Source organism: Pelophylax lessonae (genome assembly GCF_965119305.1).
Source record: "Pelophylax lessonae genome assembly, chromosome: 10".
Taxonomy (NCBI): Eukaryota; Metazoa; Chordata; class Amphibia; order Anura; family Ranidae; genus Pelophylax; species Pelophylax lessonae.
The window spans coordinates 232,660,217-232,687,110 of NC_138777.1; the positions used below are offsets into that span (position 1 = coordinate 232,660,217).

The 26,894-nt window shown below is 47.1% G+C and overlaps 1 protein-coding gene across 1 annotated transcript in view; it reads left to right on the plus strand.

The window, feature by feature from the left end:
• The window catches only part of PHLPP2 (PH domain and leucine rich repeat protein phosphatase 2), a 66,812-nt gene extending 49,386 nt beyond the window's left edge, over window positions 1-17,426 (plus strand). The window contains exons 11-19 of the mRNA XM_082270709.1: window positions 3,780-3,875; window positions 4,274-4,429; window positions 7,869-8,069; window positions 9,548-9,710; window positions 9,911-10,041; window positions 10,279-10,389; window positions 10,473-10,667; window positions 12,520-12,745; window positions 15,951-17,426. Coding sequence (XP_082126835.1) covers window positions 3,780-3,875; window positions 4,274-4,429; window positions 7,869-8,069; window positions 9,548-9,710; window positions 9,911-10,041; window positions 10,279-10,389; window positions 10,473-10,667; window positions 12,520-12,745; window positions 15,951-17,057 — 2,386 coding nt within the window. The 3' untranslated portion in view covers window positions 17,058-17,426. The remainder of the gene's footprint in view (window positions 1-3,779; window positions 3,876-4,273; window positions 4,430-7,868; window positions 8,070-9,547; window positions 9,711-9,910; window positions 10,042-10,278; window positions 10,390-10,472; window positions 10,668-12,519; window positions 12,746-15,950) is intronic.
• Window positions 17,427-26,894: the final 9,468 nt, after the last annotated feature.

The following is a 26,894-nucleotide window of genomic DNA, read 5'->3' on the forward strand; positions in this document are numbered from 1 at the left end:
CCACACCATACCCCCCCGGCTCACTCACCTGGACCACACCATACCCCCCCCGGCTCACTCACCCGGACCACACCATACCCCCCCCCCCCGGCTCACTCACCCAGACCACACCATACCCCCCCCCGACTCACTCATCTGTACCACACCATACCCCCCCCCCCCCCATGTGGAGGGCAGGCGGCGGCGGCTTACCCCTCAGTCTCCTCCATGGGTCGGGCTTCCCCTGCATCTCCTCCCTCCACCTCCTCCTTGGCCAAAAGCATGGCTTCTCCTTTCGGCCAATCAGGAAGCAAATCTAACCCGCATAGGGGCAACAATAAACAAAAGCGGAATCAAAATGTATTAAATAGCTACTTAAGGAATTCAACCGGTGTATTGTACAAGACTGATGCAAACAGATCAAAGGGGGCAACCGGGTCTCTTCCACCCAAAAATTGTATGTAATCAAATTGATCTGAAGCATCGCAGCAGAAACCTCCATCCCTGGAACTATATGCAAAAAAGAAAAGGGGGGCAGTGGGACTTTGATTGAGGTGAATGCTGTCTCAAAATAACCCAGTTGAATAATTGATAACCAAATATTAATTAGTGGCTACATGATGAAGCACAATCAGGCAGCACATGTCAATATACAAGACATAAAAGTAAAAAATAGTGTAGCGCTAATACATAAATCACATGTGAATATATAATGAATATCGTATAATAAATAAATATGAATGATAAGTGATAAGAGTCCAAGGAAAAGACCAAACAAAATTCATGCACACAAAGGTCTTGGTCTTTTTTTTTTTTTTTTTCGTTTTATTTATTTTTTGGTCTTTTCCTTTGGACTCTTATCAATTATCATTCATATTTATTTATTATATGATATTCATTATATATTCACATGTGATTTATGTATTAGTGCTACACTATTTTTTACTTTTATGCATTTTGGATCACTGTCTGTTGGTCTAGTGTCAGCAGCTTTTTCCCCTTTTTTTACATCATTTTCTATCATTTTTTAGCGCAGAAATTCCCCAATTCCCCCCCCCCCTTTTTTGTTTGAATATACAAGACATATTGGTCAATAAATAAATAAATAGACGAGACAAGAGGGGCACGGACATGGATACCATGGAGAGAAAAACATCTCACAGCATGTATGTGTACAATACATATAACATTAATATATTGGCAGATAAAAATCCGTGTCCAGATCCATCATTTGATAGCTTTACGCGTTTTGTAGAAAATATTGAAAAAGTGAAAGTGCATAGTGATGGGATATTGATAAAACACTTACAAAGTGAGGATGACAAAAGAGTGATGGTCTGAAAACCAAAGTGCAGGCAGGCGATCAGGCGTTTATCCATTCTGGTGCATTCAACAATGAGGAACGACTTTTTTTTTTCCTTACCTTTTAATCCCAGTTTATTCTTGGAGATTTTCTGGTTGATTCTCTGTATATTATAACCCTGTTTTTGTAAGTATCAGCTTTTCAGATTTTTGATGCTCTAGAGTTGACTTTACCGGTGTATTTTTTCTACTACAATTACACCTCTGTATCTACAGGCTATTTTTACAAAGCTCATGAAGAGTGGATGTAAACTCCATGAAACGCGTAGAGCTATTAAATGATTGATCTGGATACGGATTCATGGAGTATTCATGGAAAAAAAATGTTGAGTTATTGGATATGCAGATTTTTTTTCATATTTTGATATTTATTCTCGATTTGGAAAGCAATCATATATTGTGTATTTTATATGTACATGTGCCGGTGTATGATATTTTTTTATCTGCCAATATATTGATGTTATATGCATTGTACACATACATGCTGTGAGATGTTTTCCTCTCCATGGTATCCATGTCCGTGCCCCTCTTGTCTTGTCTATTTATGTATTGACCAATATGTCTTTGAGTGCCGGTTCACACTACCGCGGCACGACTTCGGGGTGCACCGCGACTTGCACAGACTTCATATAATGAATGTCAATGCAAGTCGCTCTGATGTCGTCCCGAAGTAGTACAGGAACTACTTTCTAAGTCGGAGCGACTTGAGTCGCTCCTATTAGAACGGTTCCCGTAGCACTGCATGGACCGCGACTTCGGCGCGACTTGCACGGACTTCATATAATGAATGTCAATGCAAGTCGCTCCGATGTCGCCCCGAAGTAGTACAGGAACTACTTTCTAAGTTGGAGCGACTTGAGTCGCTCCTATTTGAACGGTTCCATTGCACAGCATGGACCGCAACTTGTCAGGGTGACCAGTCGCCTAACAAGTCGCGGTAGTGTGAATGGGCACTGATATTGACATGTGCTGCGTGATTGTGCTTCATCATGTAGCCACTAATAAATTTATATTTGGTTACCAATTATTTAACTGGATTATTTTGAGACTGCATTCACCTCAATCAAAGTCTCACTGCCCCCCTTTTCTTTTTTGCATTTCCCCTCTATTACTTTTCTGGGGACAACCCAAAATTTGGGATTTTCTTTTACTTTCACTGATAACAGTAAACAGGACAAATAGAGAGGGTGAATCTCCCTAACAGGGACACAGACAGTGATAAAAACTAACAGGGGTTCTAATCCCTCTCCACTATCCAGTACTAATACTTTAGTTCTACTTTAAGCTGGTGGCAGGAACTGGAACAAGTTACATGTTGAATACAGGTGAAGCGTGTAGCATGTTCCAAAAGATGAACTTATTCTTTAACCACTTAAGCCCCGGAGGATTTGGCTGCTAAACGACCAGGGGGTATTTTGCAATTCGGCACTGCGTGATTTTAACGGACAATTGCGCGGTCGTGCGACGCTGTACCTAAACAAATTTGATGTCCTTTTTTTCCCACAAACAGAGCTTTCTTTTGGTGGTATTTGATCACCTGTGCGCTTTTTACTTTTTGCGCTATAAACAAAAAAAGAGCGTAAATTTTGCAAAAATAACAATATTTTTCACATTTTTTTATATGAAATTCCCCAAAAAAAAAATGTAAAAATCAAAATTTTTTAACATTTTCGGCCAATTTGTTTTATCCTACCTATGTTTGGTAAAAAAAATCGCAAAAAGCGTATTTTGATTGGTTTGCGCAAAAGTTATCGCGTTTACTAACAAAGGGAAAGATTTTTGTCATTTTTGTTTTTTTTTTTAACGCATAATGGCGGCGATCTGTAATTTTTTTTGCGGTACTGCGACATTGCGGCGGACAGATCGGACCTTTGACTGACATTTTTTACACTTTTGGGGTTACCAGTGACATTTCTACAGTAATCAGTGCTATACATATGCACTGTTACTGTAAAAATACACTGGCAGTGAAGGGGTTAACTTTTTTTTTAAAGGGCGGGGCTATGTGTGTCCCTAGGGGCGTGCTTTCTACTGTGATTGGCTGTGGCTTGAGGTGTAGATCCGTCTGATCAGTGTTTTTACACTGAGGGGAATGACAGGTGGCTTGTTTACACAAGCCGCCTGACTTTCTCCCTCTCCCCCGACGATCGCCGAGTGGGGGACCGTGACCGCGCGCGCTCGCTCCCCAGACCCTCCCTGGCTAGTGACGTTAATTAACGTCACTCTGCCTGGCCGGGGCTGACCGCCACAGTAAATCTACTTGCGGCGGTCGGCAAGAGGTTAAGGTGAGCATTATTGGGTGTTGGAATCCTTACTTTACAGATTGCTTAGGAGTGGGTTAGATTCTGTACATATATGTTTGAACTCATGATAATTCCCCTTTAAGCAGTGCATTTATTTAAGCCTTGAGATTCTTGAACATGGTGTCTCTATTACAGGAACTGTTTAGCATCGGTGCCGGAGTGGATATGTGAGGCCAAGAAGCTGGAAGCTCTTGATCTTAGCTGGAACGCGATCGCAGAGCTGCCTCTCAGGTAATATTAACCGCTTGCCGACCGCCCACAGTATATTTACTGCGGCAGTCAGCCCCTCCTGGGCAATGCGACGTAGTACTATGTCGCTCTCCCAGGAGCCTGCAGGGGGCAAGCGCGCGCCGCCGGAAGCGCTCCCGCCCCCGCTCATTCACGGGCATCCCCGTGCAAGTGACCGGCGCCTCCGATGTCCGCCGGCCACTCGCGATCTCCCGCTGGAGAGGGAGAAAGGCAGGCAGCTGATGTAAACAAAGCCGCCTGTCATTCTCCCTGATGTAACTGTTTTAGTATTTAGCCAATAAAGATTTGGATTTTATGGACTATACCGAGATGCCGGCTTGAACTTGTTATGGATCTCATTGTATATCTGTCTTTTGTTAACTTTGTTCTTTCCCTGGCAGGATAATGGGCTCTTCTAGTCTGCGAAGACTGATGCTTGGACACAACCAGCTGAAGAGCCTTCCTTGCCCAATGGAGTCCATTCCTCTGGAGACCCTGGATGTGCAGCACAATATGCTGAGACACCTTCCAGACTCCCTCTTTACAGTAGCTTTAAAGTAAGTGTCCGTGGGAGGCAGACATATCTGGAACCAGGGAGAAGGACTGTGACCATAGACATTGAAAAAGAGCAGTTATTATAGATTGGTGGAAGTCCATTTTTAAAGGGATCCCCCTACCTAACCCCCCCCCCCTTTCCTTACACCCCCCCCATGCTATTTAATCAGATAAGCATACTTGCATACTCATACATGGTAATTGCATACCTGTAAGTAAGGCTGGCTTTAGTTTTCCACTTTGCACCCTACTGTGCTGGAAACTGACTTTACATTTTCAAGCACCTCTGACACAGCTGGCAGTATTGAGCAGTGGTGTTGCTATGGGGGTGCAAAGTGCACCCGGGTGACACCCGCCAGTGGGTGACACCAAGGGCCGAATTGCCTCCGTCGCTGTCACTAACACAGCAATGCGGAGAGCAGGAGGAAGAACACTTCTGTACACACAGCGAGAGACACAGCAGTGCTTAAAAGAGGGCGTGAGACCCTGCACCTCTGGTGGAGGTGATCCTAGCAACCAATCACCAGCTTGGTAATATGAAATATTAACTCCAGCAGCTCCCGCCCTCTATTCAGGGCTGCTATGTCTCCCACTATGCGTGCCCGAGTAAAGTAGGAAGGGGCAGAGTTGCAAAGGTTGTGTAATATGATAGAGGAGGAATAGCTGCAGAGGGCTGTGTAATGTAAAGGGGACCAGAGGTGCATGGGGCTGTGTAATGTAAAGGGTGCCAGAGGTCCAGGGGGCTGTGTAATGTAAATAGGTGCCAGAGGTGCAGGTGGCTGTGTAATGTAAAGGGAGGTGACACAATGGTTTACCATACCAGGCGATACCACCCCTAGTGACGCCACTGATATTGAGCGCTGTGCATTCTACGGGGACCTGGCTGCTCCCTATCCCTGACATTGACCTGGCAGTATCTGGGGAATGCCTTGCCCAATCTGCATCCACAGACTTTGCAATCGCGTGTGACTTTCCTTCTTTTTAAACACTGAGATTTGGTCAGATGCTGGTGGACTATGTCATTTTAATGTAGCACCCTTCTAGTTCAGAGTACACTGCTAGGTACATTTAGTTAGCTCCTCCGTAAACAGTAGAGGGGGTTGATTGCTTAGGGCTGCTCAGTGTTTCACAGGCTGCTGTACTATTATTTCCCCCTGACTTCTAGAGTGTTCTGAAAGTATAGAGGAAGGGAGAACAGGACAGGCAGTCTGGATATTTATAACTCCAACCAATCCCTAGGGAGGTGTTCCCAGGAGGTGGAGGGAGAGCCCATAAATAGTCTGAGACCTGGCAGCAAGGGGGCAATGTTCTTGGGTCCAGTTCTACAGGAGGAGACGAGTACTGTAGGCACATGGGGAATGTTAACAACAGGCGCAGGCTAATATTCTATACACATAAACAATATAAAAAAAAAAAAGGAAAATAGTCCTTTAAAAATCCTTATTAAATCCAGTTATGAAGTCCATTCACTTAGGACAAGCTCATCCAGAGAGGAAGTCAGCTCTGTAGAATGATATGCAGAGACAAGAAAGGGAGAGTGCCTTTACGTGTAATAGGTAAACTAATTTATTAAAAACTATAAAGGGACCACTCATATGTAAGTAGCTAAAACAGGCTTTTCGATCTGGTGGGCATCTGCTTCGTATTGCCGTGACATCCAAAACAGGCTGGGTGCCGCACAGCCAAGAAGGAACGCCGGCCACTCTCTTCTGGGTCGCAGGCTATCAGCCTGTGGAGTGCAGGATGGAACGCAGCACTGTTGTAGCGTGATGACCTCACCAGATGAGAAAGTGCAATGTATTTCGGAGCATGCGCAGTCCCACCTCCGGGCATGCGCACTCCTTTTTCAAGCTAACCGGCTTGCACCTTCCCTGTCTTGTGACATCCTCACGCTAGGTCGGTGCTGCATTCCATTCTGCACTTCACTGACTTTCTGACAGCCTACTATTCGGAAGAGAGTGGCTGCCGTTCCTTCTCGGTTGTATGGCTGATACCCAGCATGTTGTGAGTGTCCTGACAATATTAAGCAGATGCCCACCAGAATGAAGAGCCTATTTTAGCTACTTACATGTGAGTGGCCCCTTTATAGACTTCAATAAATTATTTTACCGATTACACATAGAGGTGCTCACCCTTTCTTGTCTCTACAGGAGGAGACCCCTGTGCAGGAGCTCTGTTCATAGGGCAGAGAAAACTAGAGAAACCCTTGAGAAGATAATGGGGGTCTCAGCTCTGGACCTGTGTCCATAGACTGAGCTGAGCACTAAAGAAGTTGGTGGGAAAAAGTCCAATCATCCTGTGGCTGAGTGGACAATTGACCCCCCTTTACAGAGGAGAAGTGACAGCGGGGTGCCTTGATCTCCTAAGGGGAGTACAGGCCACTATCAGTGCAAGAAGTTCTGCAGGATTTTTCTTTTGCAAGTCCAGTACAGCCAGGAGTTGTGCAATACTGCCTGTTCTGCCTCACCAGTCTAAGCATTGAAAGTGTGATCTCTGTAACTTATAGTTGTGATGAGTTAGCGATAACTCTCAGTCTTAGCTGAATTAACAGACAGTGACTCGATCCAGACGACACCTTGAAGATCTTGTGAAGTTTAATCCATAAACTGTGAGGATCTTAGAACAATGAATTTCGGATAGGTCAAAAGATCATAATGTGATCCACTCCATGAGACATGAGGCTGAGATGCATTACTGGGAAAAATGAACAAAGGGGTGGAGCTATCTGTATAGGATAAACTGAGCTAAGGTGAGAGGAGGAACCAGGGGCAGAAGAATAATTCACATATAACATTTAAAGGCATATCACAAAGCATGTGAAACACTGCCAGAATATTGTACTTCACAGGCAGAAGTCAAGCAGTCCTCAGGTTGTGCAGTCCTACAGTTCTGGGGTATTCCTTGCTTTCATCCCTATCCAAGTTAGTGTTTTAAAAAAAAACTCTAGACTGATCTTTTGAGCCAGTGGAAGAAAAGATAAAAAAATGCTGTGTGCCTGGCTGTGTGAGCTCTGAGGAGGGAAATAGGGCCAAACTACCAGCAGCTCCTCCGAGGGTAGCACTATATTAGAAAGAGGACAGATAACAATTTTCTGGTTTCCTGGGTACTCCCGTAGCAGGACTTTTTACAATGTTCTGGCTCTCTTTACTCTTACAGCTTGTATTATTTTGGATGGGATTGTGAAGGGTTCTATGTTCTTATTGCTGCCTGTGTCCCCTTGGAGTACTTACCCCTCATTGATAACACGGGAATGCATGAGCAAATCTCCCCAAACTAGGGGGAAATCTCTCATGTTAACTGAACAGGCGTTTCCTCATATTATTCAGACTTCTATCTAGAAATTTTTCTGAAAGACATCGTGTTCAACCTTTCATTTGTGGTACGTACCTCTACATCTGTTGTACTTTCCAAGTGTCCACTTACGTGAGTGTCTGTTGTCAGTCTCAGGTTTCTGAACGCATCAGCAAACATTCTGGAGAGCCTCCCGTCGATGTTTAGTGGAGAGGAGAGTGGGACCAGGTTGCAAGCTTTCTACCTAACCAACAACCAACTAACGGACCAGTATGTTCCTTTCCTGACCATCCATACAAACCTCAGGGTCCTACATCTGGCCTATAACCAGCTGGAGACCTTCCCAGCCAGGTGAGACCATGGGAACTTGTATTTCTATTATGGACTTATATCAGGGGCATCCAATTTTTCTAAACAAAGTGCCAGCAGACATTAGGGGGCTGGACTGTGGCCATTAAGAGTAAAAAATGTCCCAGAATCCATTTTTATAATGCCGCAGGCTTGGTGGTCAGTAGGAATAGGAGGAATGGTGCCCCATTCTTGGTGTCAATGGGATGAATGGTGCCCCATTCTTTGTGTCAATGGGAGGAATTGTGCCCCATCCTTGATGTCAATGTGAGGAATGGTGCCCCATCCTTGATGTCAATGGGAGGAATGGTGCCCCATCCTTGGTGTCAATGGGAGGAATGGTGCCCCATCCTTGGTGTCAATGGGAGGAATGGTGCCCCATCCTTGGTGTCAATGGGAGGAATGGTGCCCCATCCATGGAGTCAATGGGAGGAATGGTGCCCCATCCTTGGTGTCAATTGGAGGAACGGTGCCCCATCCTTGGTGTCAATGGGAGGAATGTGCTCCATCCTTGGTATCAATGGGAGGAACAGTGCCCCATCCTTGGTGTCAATGGGAGGAACAGTGCCCCATCCTTGGTGTCAATGGGAGGAACAGTGCCCCATCCTTGGTGTCAATGGGAGGAATGTGCTCCATCCTTGGTGTCAATGGGAGGAATGGTGCCCCATCCTTGGTGTCAATGGGAGGAATGGTGCCCCATCCTTGGTGTCAATGGGAGAAACGGTGCCCCATCCTTGGTGTCAATGGGAGGAACGTGCTCCATCCTTGGTGTCAATGGGAGGAACGTGCTCCATCCTTGGTGTCAATGGGAGGAACGTGCTCCATCCTTGGTGTCAATGGGAGGAATGGTGCCCCATCATTGGTGTCAGATGGATGAATAGTGCCTCATATTTGTGAGAGGAATAGTGCCACGAGGGCCGGATAAAGGCAAGCAAAGTGCCACATCTGGCACGTGGACCACAGTTTGGAAACCAAGCTGTCTTATACCAATAGTCCATACCACACATTGTGTTCTTAATAGATAAACTCACTGGTGTTGAGGTGGGGAAGGGGTAATTCAAATGGCCTCTTTAAAGAGTCACAATGCATTATGCAAATCCAGATTTAGAATTTGCCCTTCTTTAAATTCACTTACTTTGTCTAAATTTAAATCTTCAACTTGAGAGTTTTCCGGAATGTGGAAGGGTTATAACCTGTGCCAAGTATTTATTGCTTAATGGGACCCAATCAGGAATATCTCCCGTAACTTCCAGCAATGTGGCAGGAAGGGAGTGGAGATCATCTTCTTAAAAATAAATGTTAGTCAAACCTCAGACCATTGTCATTGGAACTGGTGTCCTCATACAGATATTTCTGCTCTACCCATAAACTGGTGACAACTATAAGTCAGAAGGTCTACTTTGAAGACAATTGTATAGAAAATGTTGTAGCCATGCTGGTTCTGATTCTAGTGTCCTCAACCATAATCTGTCCTTTTGTAGCAAGCTCAACAAGCTGGAGCTCCTGGAGGAGCTGAACCTTAGCGGTAATCGGCTGAAGTCGATCCCCAGCACGGTGTCCAACTGCAAGCGGCTGCACACGCTCATCGCCCACTCCAACTGCCTCAGCGTCTTCCCAGAGATCTTCAACCTGCCACTGATCCAGGTCTTACTCCACCTCCAACCTTACATGACCTCTCCCAGCTGTCCATTTCTCGCTCTGATCCCCTTTTATGTCTCCCCCTCCCTTCCCCTCTCTTACCCCCTGCAGGCTGTGCTACAGCTGTAGACTTGTGTACATGGTGTCATCTCATTGTCACTCACTCGGCCTATGGCATGAGATGTTGCTGCTCTTTGTTCCTGCAGCTGGTTGACCTGAGCTGTAACAGCCTGGTGGAGATTGCGGCCCCGGAGAGCCTGCCCCCTGTCCTTCACGAGCTGGACCTGAAAGGGAACGTTGACCTGGTGCTGGACCATCAGCTACATGACATCTTCAGGTAGTAGGACATCACTGTCCACAGATTTTATCAGTATTGCCGCTAGAAGCCCCTAGCAACATGGTGTAGGTGCCATGGTTGGGGCTGGATGTAGCAGTTAGATGGTTGAGAAAAACCATTTACCACTGACAGGGGTGCTTACAGCTTTTATTTATTTTCGTAAAACCAACAGGCATACCCCCCTAGTCAGTGTAAAACTTTTTATAAATCTCGTATTCTGTTGATCTCTCTGTATAGTCACATCCCCATCCTGAAAATCGACAACAAACCTTTGCCAAATTCTGACCTACCAGCGTCCTCCATCTCCTGCAATCACGGCTTAGCAGAGATGTCCGGGCAGCGGAACAAGTGAGTACCGTTATCGTCTTTGATGTGAAATTCTGTTTTTTAGTGACTGCGGCAATGTTGATCGTTGTCCGTCCTTCCTGCAGGCTCTGCGTCTCCTCGCTGGCGGTGAGCGACTTTGCCGATGGCGTGGAGGCTCTGTACGGCATGTTTGACGGGGATAAGAACGAGGAGGTGCCACGTCTGCTGCAGTGCACTATGGGAGATGTGCTGCTGGAGGAACTGCAGCAGTCAAACTGCGACCGAACGTTCATGTGCCACACATTCCTGGTGTCACACAGGTGAGCCGCCATCTCTTCATAGATGGGAAATCTGGAAGACAGCTCACATATTCAAAGCAAACTCCCCCTTCCAGTGACGGGACAAGGTCATCTAGATGCCAAATCCCCCCCCCCCCTTCCCCAAATAAATCAAGCACTAATCTGCATGCTAACCCCCTAAGCATAGATTCCCTTTGAAAGCCACAAATCATTGCCCCCCCTCCCCAAATGTCCCCTCCTAGCACATACCCCCCACTCTCACACCCTTCCCTCAATTCACCCATCCTAGGACAAATCCTGTACCCCTCAAATTTCCCTTTTGAGCACAACTCTTTCCCCCAAATTTCCTACTAGCACAAATCCTTCCCTTCAACACAACCCGCCCCCCAATTTCCCCACAAGCACAAATCCTTCCCCCAGCACAACCTCCCTCCCGAATTTTCCCTTCCTAGCAGAAATTCCCCCTAATTATCCCTGCTAGTACAAATCCCCTTCCTAACACAATCCCCCCCCCCCCCCCAAAAAAAAAATCCTTACTAGCACAAATCCCCCCCCAGGTACCCTTCCTAGCATTGTCCCAAGCCCCCCCCCCCCACACATCATCCCCTTGCACCGTCCCAAACCCCCACCCCCCCCCTCCACATCATCCCCTTGCACAGATTCTCTCTCCCCTCCTAGAACAGACATAATAACCCCCTACCCCACCTAGCACTAATTTATTATTTAAAGCAAACTCCCCCACCCAGGACGAGGTCATCTAGCACCCAGGGCGAAGATGCCAAAGCCCCCCTTCCCAAAAAAAAATAAATAAAGCGCTAGTCTGCATGCTATCCCCCTAAGCATAGATTTCCTTTAAAAGCCACAACTCAAATCCTTTCCCTCCCCAAATCTCCCCTCCTAGCACATATTCCCCACTCTCACCACCCCCTCTCCCCATTCACCCATCCTAGCACACATCCTCTACCCCTCAAATTTTCCCTTTGACCACAAATCTTTCCCCCCATATTTCCCCACAAGCACAAATCCTCCCCTCCAGCAAAAATCCCCCCTAATTTCCCCTCCTAGCATAAATCCTCCGCCCAGCACAAATCCCCCTATCTCCCCCCTTCTAGCACACATTCCTCCCCCCAAATCTCCCCTCCTAGCACACATTCCTCCCCCCAAATCTCCCCTCCTAGCACACATTCCTCCCCCCAAATCTCCCCTCCTAGCACATTACTCCCCCCCCCCCCCTCCAAATCACCCATCCTAGCACAAATCCTCTACCACTCAAATTACCCATTTTGAGCACAAATCTTTCCCCACAAGCACAAATCCGCCACTCCAGCACAAATCCCCCTCCCCCCCCCCAAATTTCCCCTCCTAGCACAAACTACTTCATATCATCCCTACTAGCACAAATCCCCCCCCCCCTTTCCCCACAAGGACAAAACCTCCCCACAGCACAAAGCACCCCTTCTAGCACACATCACCCCCTCCAAATTTCCCTTGCTAGCACAAATCCCCCCCCCCCTCCAATTTCCCTTCCTAGCACAAACCCCCCCCCCCCCCAAATTTCCCTTCCTAGCACAAATCCCCCCCCCCCCCCCCCCACAATCATCCATACTAGCACAAATCTCCCTTCCTAACAATCCCACCCCAAAAGAAAAACAAAATCCCCTTTCTAGCACAAATCCCCCCAAAGTTACCCTTCCTAGCACACTTCTAGCACAAATCCTCTCCCCCCTCAATCTCCCCTCCTAACACATATCTCTCTCCCCCTCTGCCTGCTCATACCTTGGACTTTTAGTTTAAATCTTCAAATAGGCTGATGGGTTCCAGCATGTTTCGGGAAGTGATTGCAGTAATCGGTTATTTCTGTTTCTTACCACAGAAAGCTGGGAACCGCAGGCCAGAAACTGGGCTCTTCTGCCCTTCTGTGTTACGTTGGACGTGGTGCAGCCGATCACAGCTTCTCCTTGACCGTTGCCAACGTTGGGACTTGTCAGGCCGTGTTGTGTCGGAATGGGCAGCCTCGGGCTCTGTCCAGAGTCTTTAGCCTGGAGCAATGTCCGGAGGAACTTTTACGGATCAAGGAGCAAAAGGCAATCCTCACCGAGGTATGCAGAATCATTTCTTACCTGTTCCTGAGAAGGCTATGTACAGAGTTTTCCAAAAAATGTTTTAGATAACTGTAGATGACATCAGCTTGATGTAAGTATTGTTATCAGTATGTGTTATTACTTTAAGATCTAATTCTACGTATAACTTGTCAAAGTATGTACATAGGGGCATCCATTTTTGCCCATTCTATATGCAGGCTCTGCTTTGTTGTTCTACACCACTGGTCTCCAAACTGTGGCCCGCGGGCCAGATGTGGCCCTTTGCTTGTCTTTATCTGGCCCTTGAGGCACCACCATTCCATCTACAGACACCAATGATGGGGTGACATGCCTCCTACAGATACCAATGATGGGGTGACATGCCTCCTACAGGTACCAATGATGAGGCACTATTCCTCCCACTGATACCAATGATGGGGCACTATTCCTCCCACTGACACCAATAATGGGCCACTATTCCTCCCACTGACACCAATAATGGGGCCACTATTCCTCCCACTGACACCAATGATGGGCCACTATTCCTCTCACTGACACCAACCATGAGCCACTATTCCTCCCACTGACACTAATGATGGGCCACTGTTCCTCACACTGACACCAATGATGGGCCACTATTCTTCCTGCTGACACCAATGATGGGGCACTATTCCTCCCACTGACACCAATGTTAGGGCAGTATTCCTCTCGCTGACACCAGTGATGGGCCACTATTCCTCCCACTGACACCAATGATGGGGCACTATTCCTCCCACTGACACCAATGATGAGCCACTATTCCTCCCACTGGCACCAATCATGGGCCACTATTCCTCCCACTGACACCAATGATGGGGCACTATTCCTCCCACTGATACCAATGATGGGACACTATTCCTTCCACTGACACAAGTGATGGGGCACCATTCCTCCCACTGACACCAATGATAGGGCACTATTTCCCCCACGGACACCAATGATGAGGCACTATTCCTCCCACTGACACCAATGATGGGGCACTATTCCTCCTACTGACACCAATGATAGGGCACTATTCCTCCCACTGACACCAATGATGGAGCACTATTCCTCCCACTGACACCAATGATAGGGCATTTTTTCCTCCCACTGATACCAATGATGGGACACTATTCCTCCCGTTGATACCAATGATGGGACACTATTCCTCCCACTGACATCAATGATGGGGCACTATTCCTTCCACTGACACCAATGATGGGGCACTATTCCTCCCACTGATAACAATAATGGGGCACTATTCCTCCCACTGACACCAATAATGGGCTATTCTGGCCCTTTGCTTAGAAAGTTTGGGGACCCTTGTTCTATACAACGATAGTTGTTAAACTGTATGTCTGGGCAAAATAAAACACAACAAAAAAACAACCCAGAAATTTGCCAGAAATCCAGTCAGCTCCTTATTTCCTGTAGTGAGCTGATAACATTACCCCTGTTGCACTGAAATCCCAAGCAGTGTTGTCATCTCTGCCTTAGCTCTTCTTTGCTAGACCACAGAAACTCCCCCCCCTCCTCATCTTCATATACTGTGATAAGGTGGTGGTTTTGGGGGGTGGGGGGTTGTTCTGTAGTCCAACTGGGGAGAACTTAGGGAAAACAGAATTGCTTGGGATTTCAGTGCAGCGCAGGCAGGATGTCCATGAAGTTTGAGGCTCACTAGTTTTCTATATATAAAGCTGAATTCCAGGAATTCAGCCACTTTTAAAAAGTGAAGGCGCACTTTGAGTTAGGCCGGCCATAGTTCAGCAGGACCTGGCCGAGATTCGAACCATGTATGGGCAGGCTAATTTAATCGATCACCTTGGGTACAACCATCCTGTTTTATACACCGACAATTATCGCTAGCGGCTGCTATAGCCGCTAGCGATAATCATTGTCTTCCCCCAGCGGACAATTGCTCGGCGGGAGGGTTTCCCCTGTCCACACTGTCTGTGTTAATGGGGGAATCGTGGTTGCTTGAAAGAAAATTGCGCTGTCTATGGCCTATCTTAAATCCAAGGAGCTGCATGATATCTCCTGGGCTTATCTCTATTATTTATATCTAACAAGTTTATTGCTCTGCTGGGAATTGCACTCAGGAGACTGTGAGAGAGGGGAAAGGCACATAGAGCAGATATACCTCTCCCTTCTGCTGCCCATTCAGAGAAGCCTTTGTATTTTGCAAATTTTTTCACATAATACAAAGGCTTCTGTGAATGGGCAGGAGGGGAGGGGTGGGCATAGGAACTGCAGCAACTCTTCTGTTCAAGATGCAGAGCTCAGAAAGATCAGCATCACTGTCCCGGAACTAGAGCAATAGCCGTCTTCCGAGTGTACTACAGAACTGTCAGATATAAATAATAGAGCCAAGCGCTAGAGGTGTCATGCAACTCATTGTGTGCCTTCACTTTTTACAATGGAGCCGAATTCCTAGAAGTACAGAATCTTGAGATTTATACTTTGTAAACATATTGTCAGGTCACCTGTGGCCAGGTGACAACTGCACCCTGTAGGAGGCAGGGGTGCATCGCAAGGTAGTGAACCCGATAGCAGACTGCTGCGGATGGACCGGAACGTGAGCCCAAGATTCCCCAGGGCGCGGAGTCTAAGACCCAGCAGGTGTTCACCAGAGCCTCTAGTGTTGAGGATGGACTTGGCTGCAGCTGGGCCCAGGTCGCGGCCCCTGGGGTCCCCCGGGTCACGCTCCATTGGGAGAGAAGGGAAGCAGCCACTCAGTACACACGGAATGGTGATGGGTAAGCCGAGGTCGGGGTAACAGGCAGACAAAGGTAACCAAGGGACAGGCCAAAGGTCAGGGTAACAGGCAAACGGGAATAGTCTGAGACAAGCCAAAGTCGGTACACAGAAAGGTAGATCAAGCACACGGCAGACAGGAAACAACTAACAAGCACTGTTGAACAGCAAAGCAGACCTGCAGTGCACTGGTTAATATAGACTTCCTGTGATGACCTGGGGTGGGGCAGGAACAGGAAGGAGAGATGATAAAAAGGAACCAGAAGTGAAGTATGGCCTCTAATACAGACATGATGGGACAGGTAAGCTGCCAAACACTATTGTAAGTCCATGACACATATCCTTCCTTTCATGCTCTTAAGACATCGGTTTAGGAATTTGGTTGTTACGGGCAACAGACCATTATTTCTCTCTCAGCTAATCCATTCTTTAACTGGTCTTTGTCTTGCAGGATAACAAGGTAAATGGTGTCACCTGCTGTACCCGTCTGCTGGGCTGCACCTATCTACATCCGTGGGTGCTCCCAGACCCTCATATCACCACGCTGCCACTGACCGTGCAGGATGAGATGTTAATCCTGGGGAGCAAAGCACTGTGGGAGTACGTACCGGCAACAGAGGCCGTTCAAACCATCCGCCACCTTCCCGATCCGCTGGCCGCTGCTAAGAAGCTCTGTACTTTGGCGCAAAGCTATGGCTGCCAGGACAATGTAGCCGCTTTGGTGGTGTGTCTCACTATTGGAGAGGACACCTGCACTTGTGAGATGCACACACTGACGTTACCTAATCCATCCGGTTTGGCTTCCGCAGTGATGACAAAAGAGTCTCCCGACTCAGTTACTCCATCCTCCAGCAGTGGCATCGCCTCTGAATTCAGCAGCGAAATGTCCGTGTCGGAGGTGAGTAGTGAAGTTGGATCTACGGCTTCAGATGAGCACGCTATAGTCAGCCTAGAAGGAGGTCTCATCCTGCGTCCCGAGCGCAGGTGCAGCTTGCACCCCGTTCCCTCAGCCAGCACTTTTCAGCGGCAGCCGTCTTGCGCTACCTTCTCCAGCAACCAGTCGGAAAATGGTTTGGACAGCGACGATGAGCTGCAGGCTGAGGGCCTCATCATGGGCAGCCGGCTGGAGGTGGAGGTGGACATTCACTGCAGCAGGCAACATTCCCCAGAACCTTCAGGTATTGGCACTTTCCAGAGTCTAGAGGAGGACGCTTGTGGAATTTCAATGCAGATTCTACAACAGAACACCATAAACCACAACCCAAGCCAAGAGAAGGATGAACTGCCTTCCTCCATGTCTGGGCTGAGTTTATATAAGAAGAAGCACTCCAATGGCTCTGTGGTGCCGCTGGAAGAAATGCTCAACCTAATCGAGGTCGCTTCTGAAGCTCCAAAGAGAAAAACTGGCTATTTCTCTGCTCCTTCCCAGCTGGACCCTGAGGACCAGTTTGTGGTTCCTCCACACTTGGAAAACGAGGTGAGGGAGCAGCTGAACGATCTGGAGTCGGCAGCAGAAGAGAGAATCCACATCCCCGAGGAGTTCGACACTGCCTTGTGACCTCATGGATCTCCGAAACCCCCCAGGATCAATGGTCTGCGCCATCCCACAAATTGCACATTTTACAACCTAAATATTGCCAGTTTGAACAAAGAAAAAAAAAACCTTCTTACTACTGAACCTTTTGCTAAAAAAAGGTGCAACTTTTTTTTTTTCTGTGAAACGATGAAAACGCTTATTTAGCCTCTACATGGTTGAGGGATCTGCCAATCACAGCATACCTCTCAAATCCTCCCTCCCTTTTTTTAACACCAAATGTTTTGTTTAGCTTTTTTTTTGTGCATTTAATTTATTAACACGTTTTAAATTCCTGGTTGTTGAGCCAATGAACAAATGTGAATCAAATCCAAATATTTATATTTTGAACGAAATGGATCTGCTGAAGCGATGACGCCCTCAACCATGGCTCGGTCCCTGGGTGAAGCGATGACGCCCTCAACCATGGCTTGGTCCTTGGGAATCGTCCTGAAGACCTTTGCCTTCACTGGCATATTATAGGAAGATGGTTCCTAAAGCGGGGGGGAGGGGGGCCATCGTTGGACAAGAAAAAAAAAAAGGTCTTCTGAATTCTATTTTTATCCTCGTCCAGAAACACACTTGAACATATTGTTCCTTTTAGAACAAATGCGTTATATTGGTGCTTATAGAAAGCACACTCAGACTCAAAGAACATGTATTTTTTTTTTTTGAATTGCTATCTCCAAAAGCTGCTCCCTAGCATCTGGTTTATATCTGAAGCCAAAGTTTAATTTATTTTGAATAGAGTAGGGTATGGTTAAAGGGTATTTCCACTTTTGAAGCCAAATTGGGATTACACCTACTTTATATTAGTTACATGTTCCCCAGGGGGTGTAACTACAGGGGTTGCAATTGCAACCGGGCCCCATAATCCAGGGGGCCTGTGCAGGTCTACTCTACATCTGGACAGGAGGTGTGGCGGAGGCAGCATGTAGAGAAATCACTGTCCTCCTTTTTCCTCCTGTAGCTGCAGGAGGGAAATGGAGGAGATTGGTTCCTCTTTATTTTGCCCCTGCCACTCCTCCTATCTAGTTCACCTGTGTTCTGCTGTCTCTGGGCCCCTGTGTGCTCCCCTGCCCCCCCCCCCCCCCTCTGTGCTCCCCTGCCCCCCCCACTGTGCTTCCGTCCCTCGGCCAAGTGCATCCTGAATTTCCAGTTTCGGTCCTGAATTTTCATTTTGGTCAAAAATACATTTCTTTTAAATTCATGATATTAGAAAAAAAGCAAATAAAATACAATTTATATATAAAGAGATATTAAAAAAAAAAAACTCTGTTTCGGTTTTCGGCCAAGTGCATACTGAATTTTCGGTTTCGGTCCTGAATATATTTATTTTGGCCAAAAATAAATTCCTTTCAATTCATATTAGAAAAAAAAAAAAAAGCAAATAAAATATAATTTTATATAAAAAGATATTTAAAGAAAAAAAACTGTTTTGGTTTTCGGCCAAGTGCATCCTGAATTTTTGGTTTCGGTCCTGAATTTTCATTTTGGTCAAAAATAAATTTCTTTTAAATTCATGATATTAGAAAAAAAAAAAGCAAATAAAATACAATTATATATAAAAAGATATTAAAAAAAAAAAAACTCTGTTTCGGTTTTCGGCCAAGTGCATACTGAATTTTCGGTTTCGGTCCTGAATATATTTATTTTGGCCAAAAATAAATTCCTTTCAATTCATATTAGAAAAAAAAAAAAAAGCAAATAAAATATAATTTTATATAAAAAGATATTTAAAGAAAAAAAACTGTTTTGGTTTTCGGCCAAGTGCATCCTGAATTTTTGGTTTCGGTCCTGAATTTTCATTTTGGTCAAAAATAAATTTCTTTTAAATTCATGATATTAGAAAAAAAAAAAGCAAATAAAATACAATTATATATAAAAAGATATTAAAAAAAAAAAAAACTCTGTTTCGGTTTTCGGCCAAGTGCATCCTGAATTTTCGGTCTCGGTCATGAATTTTCATTTTTGTTCACCCCTAGTGAAAATGCACTTTAAAGCTTTTTGCCAGCCATTTTCTATGTGTCCCGTTTGAGAGATTGACCTTAACTTCCTGTCCTGTAGACATGTTGGTGATGCTGCTGCGTGTGCAGGAGAGGTCTCTCCATCTAGAATACAAACATGGAAAGAAGACCACAGCACAAACACTCCATAGTGTAGTAAATATTAAAAGTATATACATTTATCAACAATAAAATTGCACTTATAAGGTGACTGATAACAGGCAGGTAGTGTGGACTCTGTTTAAACATCATAGCTGGTAACCTCAAATGATAAGTCTCTCCAACCTTGGCCACAGGCTTAGTACAGCAATAAAGCCAAGCACTGATACTACTGTAGGGTCCCCTTGGTGGCATTTGAAACCAGGAATAGTGGCCATGGACACAAGGAACTCCCTTGTTTGACATCCTCAGATATGCACCTCCTCTGTTGAAGAGTTGTTAATGCCTCAAAACATGTTCCAGACTGTGCATATTGGAGGTGTGACGTCAGATGGGGGATTTCCTTGTGTCCTTGGCCACTCTTCCTAGTTTTGGATGCCACCCAGGGGAACCCACAGCAGTATTAGTGCTTGACTTTAATGCTGTTCTTTGCCTATGATTGAGGCTGGAGAGGCTTCAGATTTAAGGTTGCCGCACTACCCACCTGTTATCAGTCACATTTGTGAGTGGAATTTTATTGTTTGATAAATTTATATGCTTTTAACATTTACTACACTATGGAGTGTTTGCGCTGTGGTCTTCTTTTCTTGTTTGCATTCTAGATGGAGCACTTTCGTCTGTACACTCAGCAGCATCACCAACATAGGGTAGCTGGTTGCCAACTGTTTTTTTGGCTACCCATCCCTATGGAGTAGTCTTTTTTTTTTTCCTTGTTTGAACTCCAGTTTCTCAATCTGCCCTTACCTTCCATTCCCATTGGCTATGATCACCAAGACAAAAAGAGAGTGTAAATTTCTCTATCGTCCATTGACAGACGCAGATCTTATGCTTCTTCACTATTGCGTTATGCGCCATCTACAGGAGTAGACTAAGCAGTGAAAAGTTTTCACTCGACATGCCTATAGGGGCTGTCCCTCACAACATAACCCCAGATACACTGTGCTCTCATATCAGTTTCTTGCTGCCTGGTGAAGGAGTAGGACCTAGGTTTCCTGCTGGGACTTCGGTCTCAGTTTTTATATTGAGGAAATATGTTAACAGTTTTGGCTGTATTCTTCCCACCCCTCATGCCTATACTGCTTTGGGACGTCCCAATAGTGAAGAAGCATAGGATCTGTCAATGGACGATAGAGAAAACTGGATTTTTGTAAGAACTTAACATTAAATCCTTTTCTCTGAAGTCCATTGACAGACGCAGCACCCACCCTTCTATTTTGGGGATGGTTGTGTCTTCTTTTCACTGTTTGCTATGAAACTGATATGAGAGCACAGAGTGTCTGGGGTAATGTTGTGAGGGACAGCCCCTATAGGCGTGTCAAGTGAAAACTTTTCACTGCCTAGTCTACTCCTGTAGGTGGCGCATAACCCAATAGTGAAGAAGCACAGGATCTGCGTCTGTCAATGGACTTCACAGAAAAGGATTTTACGGTAAGTTCTTACAAAAATCCAGTTTTTCCCAGTGGGGACATGGACATCAATCAAAAGCAGCAAGAGGTTTGAACTCTTCCCCACTCTTAACCATACCTAAAAATAAAAAAAGTTTGGCTTTGGATACAAACAGCAAAAATAAAAATTCCACTCAAGACTAATTCCTTTATTCTGGTTGTTAGACAAGGTTTAGACCCCAACCACAGCTTGGTTTTATTCACAACCTGAGCTGGGAGGTCTACTTTGACTGGGCTTAAACCATGTTTCCATGCAAAATCCACTAAAGGGTTCATGATACAGTATTTCTTGACTTGTATCCTCTGGTGGATTCTCTGAAGGAACATCTCGAGCTTGTAGGCTGGTGACAGCAGTAACTCGTCTGAAAGGATAATTTCCACATATCACTACCAAGCCTGGATTTAAGGTCCCTTTGCCACAGTCTGGGACAGCAGTATTCCCAACACTAAATGTCTCAGAAATATCACAGTGAGGTTGGTTCTGTAGACCCCAAGATCCAGAAGTTGGTCTTTTCCACTTTACTCAACACTGATAAAGCCAAAACGGGCTGACTCATTGGAATCCTGCACTTTCCCAAGTCACCCTCTGCCAACGCCTAAAGCACTGGACTGTTCAGATTGAATTCCCAGAAGTCAGTGCTTCAAAATTTGACTTGCTTGCCCGTGAATCGTTAATGGCTGAAGAAGCACTTTGGAAGGCAACGGTTGAGCAGAAGGGCAGATGTGACGGAGCATGGTTGACGCAAGCTCCCCCTTTTTGGGGGACTTCTTAATAAGCTACGAACAAGGAACATTTCATAAACTTTTCTATGGTTCACATTGACCAAGGCGCTTGCCTTGCTTATTTTCTCTAAGAGAACAGAGACCTTCGTGATCTGCTGCATCAAAGCCGCTTATCTCTTAAGCACTTTTAAATGAATTTTATTTTTTTTCCCCCCAATTATTCTTGTAAATGAGGCAGCAAACGGGGAAAACAGTATCACAACAGCCGAGAACATTTAAAAGGTTTGGCTTTTGTGTACATTCCTTGTGAAGCTGTACTGATTGATACACACGTTACTGTCTAAAGTATTTGAATTGTATGAATATCTGTTATACCTGATGATAGTTTTTAAAGCTATATTGGGAGGTTGGGGGGGGGGGGAGTCACAAACTTGACGAAAGCTAAATTATCAAAGAGATGTCTACTTTATTTATAAAGGAAGAGGTCAACCCTTTCCTTGAATTTTTTTTTCGTTAACCACTGTCCCAGAACCCATCAGAAGAAAAGGTAACGAGGTCTTTTTAGCTCTAGATGCACTTTTTTTTCCTGTCCCTGCCCGAAGACGGCAAAGAATCAGAAAATGTAGGCTGAAACCTTTGCCATGGACGGGGTCTTTTCCGTTGGCGATATTGCTATGAATTTGTCCAAGCTGCACTAATTGCTTGATATGTATGGCTGTCTGTCACTGCTGATCACTTAGAATATACTCAGCTTTTCTTTTCATGTAAAATTTCTAAATAATGCACAGATACTTGATGGGAGAGTGAATGTTTTACAATGAGTGGACTGTTGGTTTGTGTGTGTAGCAGGGTGGACTAACAGCAGTTTTAGGTATAGTGTGTTGTCAGTTGACTGTCAATGGGACAAGAGCGACTTTTACAAGCAAAGCATTGAAAGTCAGCACCATGGCTGGGCTTTGAAAATGTAAATCTGACTTTATCTTGGGCAATTAAAGATGAGCAAATGAAAAAAATACATCAGCAGAAGTCTCCCCACTAAAACTGCATATAAAAACAATATGTAGATGCAAAGATCTAAACAGCTGAAGTTCTGTGTGGATCTTGCCCCTCCAGGTAAACTCTAGCTTGGTTTCCCTCCTGAAGTTCTGTGTAGATCTTGGCCCTCCTGTTAATATTAAAACGGAATTTTTGTAAAATCTTACCTGTAAAATTCCTTTCTCTGAGTCCTCCGACAGTCGCCGCCTCTTCATATTCGTCACATATGGGGTATTAGACTTTGCTCCGAAGGAGTAGCTAGGCAACAGAATATGTTAACAATAAAGCTTTAACATATCCCACCCTCAAGGGGTGGTCCCCTCAGTCAATACCCTCCTACTTCCTGCAACCATATCTCAGTTTTAGTGGAATAGCAGTAGAGTATACATTCAAACCCCAAAAGAGGGGCGGGGGCGGCGACTGTCGGAGGACTCAGAGAAAGGAATTTTACAGGTAAGATTTTACAAAAATTCCGTTTTCTCTTACGTCCTCCGACAGTCGCCGCCTCTTCATATTCGTCACATATGGGGACGTCCCAAAGCAGTGCAAACATGAGGGGTGGGAAACGCATCCGCGCCGAAAGGCAACGCAGTCTCCACATCAAAGAAAGGAACCTTACCAAAGGAAGGAAACCAGCTGGGCAACAGCAAAAATAAGTGCTCAACAGGAGCAACAACCCAGGAAAAGACAAAAAACCAGGGGATACAAAACTTATCCCAACAGCCAGGAGTCCCCAACAAGGGACCCTAGGGAACAGCCGCACTAAGAACCTTGCGGCCAAAGGACGCATCCGCCGATGCCTGAACATCTACTTTGTAGAATTTTGTGAAAGTGTGTACGGTCGACCAAGTCGCCGCCTTACACACCTGGGCTACAGAAGCCCCATGACGACAGGCCCAAGACGTACTCAGAGATCTAGTAGAGTGCGCCTTCACAGGCACAGGGGGAACCTTCCCCTGCAAGGCATAGGCCTGTTCAATGGTCTGCCTGATCCATTTGGCAATGGTAGAGGCGGAAGCCGCCATGCCCTTCCGAGGACCCTCTGGAAGAACAAACAAGGAGTCCGTCTTTCGAAAAGACTCAGTCGATTTAAGGTAAACCCTAATCGCCCGAACAACATCCAGAGAATGCAATCTCACCTCCTTTGGATGTTTAGGCTTCGTGCACAACGAAGGCAAAACAATATCCTCGTTAAGATGGAATTCCGAAACTCGTTTCGGCAGAAAAGAAGGATTAGGTCGCAAGACCACCTTATCCAAATGAACAACCAGGTACGGAGACTTGCAGGACAAAGCCGCCAGTTCCGACACTCTGCGAGCCGAAGTGATCGCCACCAAAAAGGCGACCTTTTTGGACAACATAGACAACGAGATCTCCCTGATCTGTTCAAAAGGAGCACGTTGTAACACAGACAGGACTAGATTCAAGTCCCAAGGGGGCAAGGGATCCCTCCTAGGAGGAACCAGATGCCGCACACCCTGAATAAAAGTGCCAACCAAGGAGTTGGAAGCCACGGGGCGTTGAAACAGAACGGCCAGCGCAGACACCTGACCCTTTATCGTAGCCAGCGCCCAACGCTGATCGACACCCGTCTGAAGGAAAGACAGCACACGGGAAACCGAGTACGTGCGGGGTGAAAACCCCCTGGACTCACACCAGGCAAAATAGGCCTTCCAAGTACGGTAATAAACCTTTCCCGAGGAAGACTTCCTCGCGTTGATCAAGGTATGAACAACCTCTGGAGAGAGACCCTTCTCCTTCAGGACCTCGGTCTCAACAGCCAGGCCGTCAAAGCCAGCGACTGTAAAGCAGGATGGTAAATCGGTCCTTGAGACAGTAGATCGTCCCGAAGAGGCAGACGCCAGGGGGCGTCGACCGCCAGATTCACGAGGTCTGCGTACCAGGACCGGCGAGGCCAGTCCGGTGCCACAAGAATCACCGTGCTGCGTTCCGAGTGTAACCTGCGAAGGAACCGGGACAGCAACTGAATCGGTGGAAACGCGTACATCAGCCTGTACTGATGCCACGGGGCCACTAACGCGTCCGACGCGTCTGCCCGAGGGTCGCGCGTCCTTGCCACGAACCTCTTCACCTTGCAGTTGAGGCGAGACGCGAACAGGTCCACATCTGGAAGACCCCACTTCGCGCACAACATCTGGAAGACAGCCGGGTGGAGAGACCATTCCCCCTGATCCAGGGTCTGGCGACTCAGATAGTCCGCCTGCCAGTTCTCCACTCCCGGAATGTGAACCGCCGTTATCGCCGGGACATGAGTCTCGGCCCAAGACAGAATGTCGGCCACTTCTCGAGCCGCTCGGGCACTCCTGGTGCCCCCTTGGTGGTTGATGTAGGCCACCGCCGTGGCATTGTCCGTCTGCACCCGAACCGGGCAGCCCTGCAGCCGGTCCGTCCAGCGATGAAGACAGAGCCTTATCGCACGCAATTCCAGAATGTTGATCGGGAGGGAAGACTCCCCCTCCGACCAGGTCCCCTGGGCGGACAGAACGCCCAGAACACCACCCCAGCCCGACAGGCTGGCATCCGTGGTGATTATCGTCCACGAGATCGGACGAAACGACTTGCCCCCGGACACCAACGGGGACTGGAGCCACCACAGAAGGTTTTCCCTGGTGCGATGACTCAACGAGATCTGAAGATCCAGAGATTGAGGTCGCCCGTCCCACTTGGACAAGATCTCCGCCTGGAGACCCCGCGTGTGAAACTGCGCGAAAGGAATCGCCTCGAAAGCCGAGACCATCAATCCCAGACATCTCATACACGTCCGCAGAGACGAGTTCGGAACGTCCCTGAGGGACCTGACTTCCTCCTGAAGAGTCCAGAGTTTGTCTTCCGGCAGGAAGACCCTCGCCTGCACCGAGTCCAGTATCATTCCCAGATAGGGAAGACGAACCGACGGACTCAGTGTCGACTTTGGAACATTTATCGTCCAACCGAACTCCTGCAGAGTTTGCATCGTGACAGACAGGTCCTTCTCCAGACCCTGACTGGTCGCAGACCGAATCAGAATGTCGTCCAGATACCCCAGGACAGAAATGCCCTGGGCTCTCAATAATGCCAGAACCGGTGCAAGCACCTTGGTGAAGACCCGCGGAGCCGAGGCGAGCCCAAAGGGCAACGCCACGAACTGGTAGTGATCCTCCGCAATGGCAAATCGAAGGTATCTCTGATGACCCTCGAATATGGGGATGTGAAGATACGCATCCTTCAAATCGATGGAGGCCATGAATTCCCCCGGAACCAGGGCAGCCACCACCGAGCGCAGGGATTCCATGCGGAACTTGCGAACCCGCACAGAGCGGTTCAGAGCTTTCAAGTCCAGAATTGGACGAACCTTGCCCTCCTTTCTGGGCACGGTGAACAGATTGGAATAAAACCCCCGAAATCTGTCCCGATGAGGCACCGGAACCACCACTCCCTGAGCCCTCAGGTCCCGCACCGCCAGGTGCAGATCCCGCAGACGCTCTGGAGACAGTTGTAGATTTGAGGGAAAAAATCTGCTCTCTGGCCGAGAGAGAAACTCGATCTTGTAACCAGATCGAACGATTTCCAGAACCCATCTGTCCCGCACACGGGCCAACCAGGGCTGAAGAAAACCGAGCAAGCGTCCCCCCACCCCAAAACTGGGTGAGGGCGCCCCTTCAGGCCGAACTGTTATGGGCCGCAGGTCCGGATTGGCCGGACTTCTGTTTCCCAGACCAGGGTTTCTTCTGAGAGCCCTGGCCCTTGAACGGTTTGCCCTTGTAGTGCGGCCGAAAGGCACGAAAGGACCCCTGAGGGGGCCGAAAATGAGCATGCTTCTTCCCAGAAGCCCCCTTAGCCTTGGGGAAATGGGGCAAGAGAGTGCTCTTACCCCCGGTAATCCCCTTAATCAACACATCCAGGGACTCCCCAAAAAGGCGAGACCCATCATAAGGCAGATTGGCTAAGGTTTTACGTGAAGATTGGTCCACCGACCAACATTTCAACCAAACCAGGCGGCGAGACAACACCGCCACGCTGTGCACACGCGCGGCCAACGGAATCAGGTCCAGGTCCGCATCACACAGATACATGACACCCTGGTGGATCTGATCCACCATATCCAGGGTCGCCGCCGAGGCCGAATCGGCCACTAGGACGCGCCTAAGCATCTGCGTCCAACTTGCGATCGCCTGGGCCGCCATGAGAGAAGCAAACAGAGCCTTAGCATAGAACCCGTAACAGAATAAGTATGACGGGCAAGAGACTCCAGTCTCCTATCCGTGGCATCACGGAAAACAGGGGATCCCTCTGCAGGGATCGCAGTGGCTTTGTTCAAAACCGCAATAGCATGATCCACTGGCGGAGGCACACACCACCGTTCATCAGTGGCAGGCGAGAAAGGATAACGCAGCTTAAATTTACTTGGTACCGCAAAAGGCTTGCGCAAATCGCGCCATTGGTCCTTAACAGCG